General features: G+C 37.2%; 1 protein-coding gene across 1 annotated transcript in view; it reads left to right on the plus strand.

Annotated features, from left to right (window-relative positions):
* The window catches only part of LOC137629670 (uncharacterized), a 33,572-nt gene extending 25,187 nt beyond the window's left edge, over positions 1-8,385 (plus strand). The window contains exons 3-4 of the mRNA XM_068361217.1: positions 4,323-4,552; positions 4,927-8,385. Coding sequence (XP_068217318.1) covers positions 4,323-4,552; positions 4,927-5,241 — 545 coding nt within the window. The 3' untranslated portion in view covers positions 5,242-8,385. The remainder of the gene's footprint in view (positions 1-4,322; positions 4,553-4,926) is intronic.
* Positions 8,386-11,286: the final 2,901 nt, after the last annotated feature.

The raw sequence follows: 11,286 nt of genomic DNA on the forward strand, positions 1-11,286 counted from the left end.
CGTGCTGGATGTGGCTGCTTCTCTCTCTCTCTCTCTCTCTCTCTCTCTCTCTCTCTCTCTCTCTCTCTCTCTCTCTCTCTCTCTCTCTCTCTCTCACGGTCTTTGGACCGGAACAAAAACGACACTTTCTCGCTACTTCTCAACATGGAGTCGACTACCATGATACACGGTCGGCAGAATTGTTTGATTTAGCATTTAAGAACATACGTCTACATTGGTGAAGATTATTTTAACATCTTAAATATGTTGTTTTCCGCAATGCTCCTAAGGTATTTAAATTACAGAAGAATGTTGAAGTGCATAGTAACCTTGAGCTGGGGGTTAGTGGCAATGAACTTCATAAAATATTTTATGGCTCTGTCGGTTCGACTTAGTTGGACTTGGCAACAAGTCTAAATCCGGAAATCCTATTTTCTTGAATTCACCGGTAGGAAAAAAAGAAATTCCTGTAACGTAATTGATATTATTTATCACTGGGTTCCTAAAGATTACGTACGTTCATGACTTCGTCCTATTCGCCCTTTAGGTAGACACACGGTTGGGATACTAATCATACTATACCTAGACATTGGTGGACAATTTAAACTAAGGCGTTTCCCTTCGTCGCTCCGTGAGAATGAGCGCAGTTGATTAATATTTTGACATCCCGTGGAGTAAAAACGGAATAGCGTTGGACTTTTCCCTATGTTGAGTCGATGTTTATTACTGATGCCTTATTATTATTATTATTATTATTATTATTATTATTGTCTAAATCTTAGCTACAACCCTCATTAGAATATCAGGATCCTATGAGCCCAAGGCTCCAAGAGGGAAAAAATAGCCAATGAGGAAAGGAAATAGATATACTACAAGAGAAGTAATGGACAATTGAAATAGAATATTTTAAGAACAGTAACAACATTAAATTAAATCTGTCATATATGCTATTAAAAAACTTTAAAAACAAAGGGAAGAGAAATAAGATGGTATAGTGTGTCCGAGTCTACTCTCAAGCAAGAGAACTCTAACCCAAGACATTGGAAGAACATGGAACAGAGGCTATGGCACTACCCAAGACTAGAGAACTATGGTTTGATTGTGGAGTGTCCATCGCCTAGAAGAGCTGCTTACTATAGTTAAAGAGTATTTGCTACCCTTACCAAGAGGAAAGTAGCCTCTGAACAATAACAGTGCAGTAGTTAACCCCTTGAGCGAAGAATTGTATGCTAATCTCAGTGTTGTCAGGTGTATGAGGGCAGGAGAATGCGGAAAGAATAGGCCAGACTATTCGGTTTATGTGTAGGCAAAGGAAAAGTTTTAAGGAACTAATAACTCTAACGGTAGTATCTCAACGGGGGCCTGGTGCCCTAGCCACTGCATATTATTCTCAAAGATTCATTCCAGCTGTGACTGTAGTACTGTAAATTGTAGAATGGTCTCTTAAATCAAATATTTGTGGAACTTCAGAAGTTCAAACATCTTTAATCTCGTTTGATCTATAACTTATGTATTTAATAAAGACATATTATATATATATATATATATATATATATATATATATATATACACATATATATACATATATATATATATATATATATATATATATACACACATATATATATTACAAACTTTCCTCTTATAGTTTATTCTTTACTTCTTTGTTCCTTTTTCGGTAAGCTTGTTTAGTTGAGCCTTAGGCTTGTCTTCTTTCTGCTTGTCTAACGAAGATTGGAACCTTTACTAGTAATAACAATGCTAATAGTAATAGAGGCAGTAGTTACTTACGTTTACTTTGACGACTGTTTTTCCTATCCTATACAGCAGTGGTTCCCAAACTGGGGGGCGCACCGACACTAGGGGGGCGTGAGGACGATACAAGGGGGGCATGAAGTCATCTGCTCGAAATTACTTGTTTCATAGAATAATAAAATCATTAAAAGAACAAATGTCTGTCATTACATACATGCATCCATCTCACTAAATTTGACCAGAAATTGTGCCTTCGTCTCATAAGTATTTCCAAATATTATATGCCATGTTTTCAAATTATCTATTCTTAAAATTGCAACTCAATTTTGCCAATTTGCTAATGATCAAACTTGTTTTCGCTCACTTTGAACCAAATGTTTCGTTTTTAGTTACTGGAATGTACTATTATTTGTTTGAGTGGCTTTCATTATTAAAATGTAATACAAACAGAAATCTGTTTTACTGTACAATGCTAAGAAATAAATGTAAGAATCATTTCATATAAAAAAAAAGAGAGGAGTGGGGGCGTACGGGTCTACTGGAAGCAAAACGGGGGCGTCAGGCAAGATAGTTTGGGAACCACTGCTATACAGCAAGGGAACCCTACTATCTACAGAACCTCCACTGTCATTTTATCTTCTTCGTTCAGAGTATTCAACATTTCATATCACGTATTGCTCATTTACTGTTAAATCATCTCTGTCAAAGGACTCCCAGAATAAGAAAGTCTTCAGTTTCCTTTTGAAAGCCTCAATATCTTCAATCATTTGGATGTCTCGTGGGAGCTTATTGTATTGTCTCGGGCCGCATATTTAAAAGGCTCTAGAACTTGCAGTAGACATATATCTAGGTTTGAATGGTAATACCTGAAGATTCACTTTTTCTTTAACCTTTGGCGATAGGAATAACTACCAATTTGTTAAATGTTAGATTCATTTATTTGTTAGCAAGATTGATTTTTCGAACTCACCAGTAACTTGAAATACGGTAGTAGTAGTAGTAGTAGTAGTAGTAGTAGTAGTAGTAGTAGTAGTAGTAGTAGTAATAGTAGTAGTATAGAGTGATGCCCTTACAGGATAACAAGTTACAGTATCTGTAGAGGCCTGTAGTTTAGTGTAATTTGCATTTTCGTTAGAGTATAGTTTAATTTAGATTTTTCAACATACGTCAGTGATATGCAAAATACATTTTTATGTATGTTTTTGTAAAGCCATGCTTGAATAACTTGCCTTGAAAATTGTATGATATATTGTCGTTTTTTTTTTATAATTAAATCAACAAATATATTATCCCCTAGTTATTACCTTCACCAACTTTGTTGCAAAGATTATATTTTGATAGGCTTGTTTGTCTGTCTTTCTGTGTGTTTGTAATTCGAATAACTCAAAAACTATTTGACCGAATCTCATGAAATTTGGTGGGATGATTAGCCATGATCCAAGGACAACTTGGTTAGATTTTGGGAGTGATTGGGTCGAAAGTCAAGGCCAAAGTCACAAAAAAGTAAAAACGTATCACAAACCTGAATTAGAATGGGCACCCGGTAGATCGCATACCTTCGCCTATATCATGTTGTATATCACAATATAGGCAATTGAATTATGCACATTTTGACACTAGTTTCATGCAAATCAAATAAAAATTGGTCACCATATGGCCAAAAGACTTTTTGGCCTATTTGTGACTTTGGCCTTAACTTTTGACCCAATCACTCCCAAAATCTTATCAAATTGTCCTTGGATTATGGCTAATCATCCCACCAAATTTTATGAGATTCGGTCATATAGTATTTGAGTAATGGTAATCACAATATACAGACAGACATACAAACATACGTTTATCAAAACATCGAAGTTAGCATAGGTAGAAACTATTTGACAGAATCTCACAAAAATGGGTGCGATGATTAGCCATGATCCAGGGACAATTGGATTTGGTTTTGGGGGGTGACCCGGGTGAGTGGGTCAAAAGACAAGGACAAGGTCACGAAGTGGTCAAAAATGTCTTTTTGCCGTATCGTGGCCAATTTTGATCTGATTTGCACGAAACTAGTGCCAAAATGTGCATGATTCAATTGCCTATCTTGTAAATACAACATGCTGTAGTGATGCCATTACCCTTGTTTATTTATGCTGGTATTTTCTTTGTGTGTGATTCGCGTAACTCAAAAATTATTTGATTGAATCGCATGAAATTTGGTGGGATGATAGGCCATGCTCCAAGGACGATTTGACTAGATTTTAGAACTAATTGGATCAAAGGTCAAGGTAACGAAAAGGTCAAAGACGTCTTTTTGCTATATCGTGGTCAATTTTTATCCAATTTTTATGAAACTAGTGCCAAAATGTGCATAATTTTATTGTCTATCGAAATATACAACATAGTATAGGCGAAGGTATGCGCTCTACAGAGTTCCCTTTCTAGTCTTGAAATATTTTTATATATACAAAGCTTTTAATTGGCTGCCTATCGGTGACAGGTTGAACAGTCTCTTGAAGGTTTTGCATCGAATTTCAGTATCTCCATACCAATACTACTCTTGATTTTATTCTACATTTCAACGCTTATGGTGTAATTGTTTATTCCAGGGTTAGATGCATTGGAATCATCTTTGTTCGTATTAAAGACGATGACTGGTGTGCTTCTGGCCGTGGTATTACTGCTCTTATTGGCATTCGTTTTGTTGTTTCTCTATCGCATGGAAAATCCTCTTCTGAAGTTCAAGCGCGTTCTGTTCTGCAAGAAGAAAGGCAATGCTGCCACCAAGGAGCAAAGCGGTAACATGCCAACCTCCATTGGCAGGTTAGCCGACCACCAGGTTAGTCTTTTAATATTCTTCTTTAAATTATAACGGTGCTCCTTATGTGAGCCACCAGGTAGATAGCATACTTTACATAAGAGTAACATGAATTTTCGCATATACCTATTAACAAATGCAACATAATCGTCTTTTAAGAACAGCTTTATGTATATATAATTTGGTTTATGTTGCCAATCACCTGGTAATGTGGTTATTTTTTGTGAGTTTAGGAGGATTTTTTTATCGTTGATTATCAAATTATGAACATTGTCATTGAATGCAAACGTTTTATTTTATTTTATACAAACGATAATCTTAAAAATCATTTACTTATTATAGCTGTATTTTATTTTCGTCGCACTACAAATATTGATTCGATTATCTTATTCTAGAGTGACTCTAGCCCTCAACTAAGACGACCCGCTGAGTCTAGTCCATCGACACTGGGCGACACAAGCTTAGAGCCTCAGCCCCGTTCCTTCAGGACACGACAACCTTCAGAATCGACCTGTCCAGAGGAAGATAACGACATCACCCCCGGAGGCTATGACAACTTTGGTCTCTCCACTTCAACCATCGACACTAATGGCGTTCACAACACTTCTTTAGATACTATAGGTTCGCAAGTTTCAGCAAACACCATGCAGACCACTTTGCCATCCATGAATCATCTACCATCCAACCGCCCTATCAATACCAAGATATGAGCGAGATTCTCATATTGTTTGTAGAAAATTCCTTGTTTGCCACAACTAATTAAGGCAACATATTCAGTGACCAGAGTTAAAATTTCTGTTCTTTCTACAGATATCCAATCTGTTGTTATTGGAGGTGCAATATTCGGTTTCATGCCGACCGGTCACTACATGGTTAGTGCATTTGAACTGCAATATTTAGCATCAAGGGGATCACTACTTAGTATTCAGTGCCATTAACTTTCTGCGGAAGTTCTTTTTTATTTATATAGCCTAAATATCCAGTAATATTTGATGGCTATATTTTTGTGATTCCATGGTTGCAAATTGTCTTTCAGTTGCAATAGCTTAAGGTATAGGCCTGTCAAATGGGACACGGGAAATCTGACGCCAAGGCCCCTTAGGGAGTGTGAGTTTCCAAGGGCCTATTGTAGAATTTAATGTCATAGTTTTGGCCAAGAAAAAACCACGCAGGAAGTGTGCAATTTATATTAAATGCCACAACAAGAGAAGGAATGCACAAAGACCCAATACGCTTATCCAGGTCTATCGCATGGATTTCCTTAATCCTGTTTTGAAGTGCAAATGATTGAAAGACAAAATGTAAATAGGATATTCTTGTAGGCTAAGACATATTGGCCAAGTGGTTGTTGTTGTTCTATATTGCCTTGCCCTTCCGGTTAAACAAGGGCTCTTGCAATCATGCTGTCCTTCTGTACTGAAAGAAATTATTATTACCCAGGATAGAAAATAAGTTAGTACTTCCCCATGAGTCGGAAAAAGTGATTTCGAGTAGCGACATAATTGTTGTAGTTTTACCCGTGGAAAGGTAAAAAGGAAAACGGAAGTATAAACAAATGTGGACAGTGAGTATTGATAAGCAGTATTAAGATATTTTGATTTTTGTTTATATCTTCATGAAATAACTTTAATAATGTATCTTAAGGAAGAACTGTTTGTAGGTTTCCTCAAAAGTATAGAAGTTATATTGTGAGATTAATCATGATACACTTATTGTACGTATTTTAATTTCTCGCCCAAACGGTATTTGCTATTACAAAATGATCGGGCGCTCTGTTTTTCTTTAGGATGTTAAGCAAGTAAGGTAAAGGTCAATATATGCCAATACAAATTAGAGTAATATTGTAATTTAAATACTAATTCATATATTTTTTTTCCTTTTTTTTTGGCCTATTGAAGCCAATTCGTTGAGACTGTAATGTGCATTTAGAAGCCCTTGCGTTTTTTTAAATGTTTTCTTTAGGAAGTATGTAAAGCAAATAAATTATAGGTCCATATATGCTAATACAAATTAGAGTAATATTGTTATTTAAATACTAATTCATAGTTTTTGGCTTCTTGAAGGTAATGCATTGACACTCGGCAATGCGCATTTAGCAGCTCTTGCGTTTTTGTAAATACGTCTGCAATCTCGTTGCCTCATGTTGAGAACCCTTTAAATTTCGTGATTTTTTGGGGGAAAAAGACCTTAGTATTTTCGTGTATCGTACTTTCAGTTGCTATTTACTACATTATCTTTACTTTGGTTGTAAAATAGCTCCGATATATCAAAGTGTTCCCTCGGGAATGTGATTTATAAAGATATAGATAAGTAATGGTAGCCTACAAGAACCTAGATGACAGAGGATTCAGCCTAGACTTCCCAATTTGAGGTAAGGAGTGTTTTTATATGTGCAATATTACAAAAGCGATTATCTCGCAGAGTTACAATTTCAAATATAATATTTTGTAACTTCTTAGGCCAGGCAGTATAGGTTAAATTTTTAAGTTTGAGGAACCAATCGTCCCACAAGTGGAAACCAAGCCTAAAGGGTTAGGTTAGGTTAAGATTTGAACCTTGCTATAATTTCGTTTTATACTTATTCGTCGTATATCTATCTGTAGGATGGCTAACGGTTGCAGAAATTATGCATACACTATTTCCAGATGATCATTGTATGAATTGGTATTAGTTACACTTATTGAACCCGCAATTGCCAAAAGTATGTTGGTGGGGAAGCAATAGAAAATTTCTCGAGAAATTAGATTATTATAACCTATATCAGCCAGAGTTTGTATACAAATACTGTACAGTATTTTTATACATTTTTTAATACAAGAATTCTTTGTTTGATAATTCTATTTGTTTAATAAGTTTTATTGGAAATTTATCAACCATATGGAGCCTACTGTATTTACAGAGATTTATGTTTGTTAACTAATTCTTGATGTAAATAGAATATATTTATGTGTAGCATTTAAGGAGCAGGAACTGTCTTCAAAACTTCTATTTTTCTCTTTTGCTTCATATAAAACAAAGTCCTTAAGAGACTCGGGGACATTTGTAACAATTAGTTTGGAAAGGTTTGTCTTACGTTACTCTTCCTTAAATATAATTTATTTTGGTATTATTACAGTTTCAACCATTATGGGAAATCTATTATATTAATATTTTTCCCAGAACTTGACTAAGAAATATGTTTGTCATTTTAGAAGAGAGTGGTACAAACTTTTCATGTTGGCATAATTAACTTGAGTTCATTCATTGTGATGTTAACCCTGTCAAGCAGATATTATAAGGTGTAGGCCTACTTGTAACTCAGGCAATGATGGATTTGGTTATTATGTTACAAATGTTAAATGCAGAAGGGAAATATGAGAAGCTTTGCAGAAAAAGATGAGCTTTGTAAGGCATCATTCTAGTGCCAGAATAAATACTTAAAGAAAGGAATCTCATAAATAGGGAAAGATTGTCATACTCTATGTAATAACCATGAAGTGTATTGTTTAGTTTCACAAGACATGAGTTCCTTGTGCTTACTCACTGGGGCAAACTTTTTGGTCAGGTCAAAGTAATAATTCAGTACTAATTTATTGTGTTTGAAGTATATTAAACCAAAAATATTATAATTAGCAAGGATAGAATGTCAAGCAATATTGCTCCCAGTTGTCAGTTATTGTAGATTTCAACTTGATCCTGCTTCTTGAAGGTTTACTCTAATTTTTTTTAGTTCATAAGTTGCTCAATGCTGTATATTGAAAGCCCTTTGATTGTTAAAATTAATTTTATTGAAGAATTTTTTTGTGTACTTTATATCTAGACCCTGTTTGTAAATACATATGTGGTCATAAATCAAGTAAAATTGTGATTGTTCATGAAGTCATGTTTGATATTGAAGGTCCCACCTTTTGATTTTGACAAGGAATGTTATCTACGTTAAGTAATGCTTATTGGTTTCCTTTTGATTTTTGTTCTTCTGTGATAGCAGTAATATGAGTTTTGAGTGATTACCAACAGCTAATCGTCAGGTATTTTATCCCTGTTCATGATAGCGGCACCAGTAAAAAAAGGGAAATGCATCCTAATAACATTATAGGAATTGGTTCCTAAAAAGGAGCTGCTTATTGTAAAGTGTGTGCAGGACTTATAATCAAAATTATGATTAAGTGTAAGACATAAGTACAGTTCCGTACTATGATTCTAAGTGCAGTAGATATTAAAAGCATATTACAAAACATATTGGTTGCCAAAAGAAAGAGGTTGGTGGCCATGGAAGATGGAATCCAATAATAGTTACAACATGGATGAATAAAGTACCTAACCCTCAAATGATATGATGCTCAAACAATGTTGTTACACATACTCGGTTACTGAAGTATTTTTCTGGCTATTTAGGAGGGATGCAAATGTAATCGTTGAAAAGAATTTGCAGGAGTTGGTTTGGAGCCACTACTGGTTGGCTACAGATCATAGTATTAGTACCAAAGAAAAAAGTAAATGATTGGAAAGAAAATCTCCAGGACAGAACTTGAGAGGCTTAGGGTTAGAAAGGGCTGCACTGTTGATAAGTAGTGGAGGAAATACAAGAAGAGGAGGAATGTTAGCATAAGTTTGCCCACACAATCAGTAGAACTTAACTGCTGGCTGGAACCATGGTAGGCTATTAGTGTAGTGGTAACAAAAAGAATATTCTGCAGGCAAAGGAAAAGCCAAGTATCATAACCCTGTAGTGTTATGTGAAATGTTATTTAATTGTGACCTTTCCAAACTTCATAAAAACTTTAACTGGGGTTTATATGCTGTGATTAGTTAGCGACTTGGACTGTAGGCCATTCCTTTCCACATCCTTCTACTAACATACTAGCCTATGTGTAAAGGATTTCAAGATCTAGGTTCAATTCCTCTGTCATGATTATATTGAAAAACTATTTTGTACCCTGTACCCTGTTGTTGTTTTTGTCTTATGAATGTTCCTAACCAGTGAACATTTCAATCCTTACTTCTTCTGACACAAATACAACCTCGTTCTTTATGTAGGAGAAGATAAAAGCGCGGGCTAGAACATAGCTATAAAAACTTTTAACAAATGGGTAGTGGGGAAACACCGCCCCCCCCTCACTACAACTCCACTTTGATTTCAGCCCTGGTTGAGAGTGGATGTTCTCTTCCATGCTTCCAGAATTGACTTACATTAATAATCTTTTGCTTTTTCCTTCGCAGTTGTGTGCGGTGTTCCTTCTTGAGGATGCACGACTTGCAGGTTTGTCCTGCCACGTTCATATCAAAAGTGGAGATGTAATTCTCACCGGCTTTGCCCTATGTGCAGAGGACACTCTTGCATGCAGGTTTCTTAATGCGACAAGTTTCAGGAGTATCCATCTTCCCAGTGGGAACAGTATGGGAGGAAGAGGAAGGAAAAGTCTTAAAGGCATTTTTCACCTTTGGGGTCTTCCTTGAAGTCAAAGACATCACAAGTTCTTCCTCCTTCTCCTTGTACCCTCCTCTCTGCCTCTTCTCATTCAGCCTCCTCCGGCAGTTGATTGAGCAAAAGCGATGGCCATTTTGCCCTCGGGTTAGGAAGTTCTCCCCGTTTTCACTAGTGAGATGGTGAAACCTTCCTCCCTTGCAGAGTCTGCATCCCTAGATACTATACTTCTCTTTTGGCCTCCCTTGGGACTCTTGAGTTCCCCGTTGAAGGATAGGCTAATGAAGGTGTTAGTTTGTAGGGCTCCGTCAAAAGATAGGCTACTGAAGGTGTTAGTTTGTAGGGCATCGTCAAAAATAGGCTACTGAAGGTGTTAGTTTGTAGAGGCTCAGCAGAACAGGGGTTGGCTTCAGCACTTACCTTTCTAGTGCTGACGGGAGGGAATCCCTCCTGCTCGGTTTCTTAGCCCCCGGACCTTTGTCCTCCACGGGAGATCCTCTCCCATCAGAGTATCTGCTAAGTAGCGCTCGGGTGAGTGTTTCTCCAGAGTTCTTACCCCTCGGGATGAGTGTTCGCAAACTCAATATGAGGACAGGAACTCTTCTGAGCTTGCCAACCCTACGGGTAATTTCAGCAGACGCCCTTTCAGGCATGAGAGGTTGTCTCCACAAGTAGGTTAGAAGTGCTAGTGCAACTTGTCACCTGCGCACCTTAATTCTTTGGAGCTGAGCTCTTTGGACTCGGACGATCGTTTTCGCGATCCTCCGGCTAACCAGTGGGTCGCCCAACACACCACTGTAGACTTGAGACATTCGCTGAGTCTCCAGTCCCCTGTGCACACTGGCCTGGGTAGGATGAAAGTGATTGTGTCATTTGCTTGCACGTCAGTCTCAAGTGTGCCACGCGTGTGTTCACAACCCTTTGAGTATGCTCTACCTCTTTTTTGTGCTTTTGTGCTCTTACGGCTGTGCGCTTGTGTTTGTCTTGCCAATAGGGGTAGGTCATGCCACCCAGTCAAGCTCTCCTGTACCACAGGTCTCGCAGACCAATCGTAAACCAACAGTGGTCTCTATTGAGGCTCATTTGTTATAGAAAATCTTCAAAGCAGCCTCTACCACCATGACTGCTTAGAGAATCCAGAAGGGTGGGGAGCCTCACCTGCTACCGCATATGGCCTCCAGACTATGGTCCAAGTCAGATCGGCTTTGCCATATAAACCTCATAGAATTGATAGGAATTTTTCTTGCTCTTCAACATTTTCAAGACAGTAGCTCCTTTCGGGCCACTCGATAGTCTTGATGAGCAACAAAGTAATGACTTTGTAGAGTTCATCAGTAGTAGACCTTTGCAA

Source organism: Palaemon carinicauda, chromosome 37 (assembly GCF_036898095.1).
Source record: "Palaemon carinicauda isolate YSFRI2023 chromosome 37, ASM3689809v2, whole genome shotgun sequence".
NCBI lineage: Eukaryota > Metazoa > Arthropoda > Malacostraca > Decapoda > Palaemonidae > Palaemon > Palaemon carinicauda.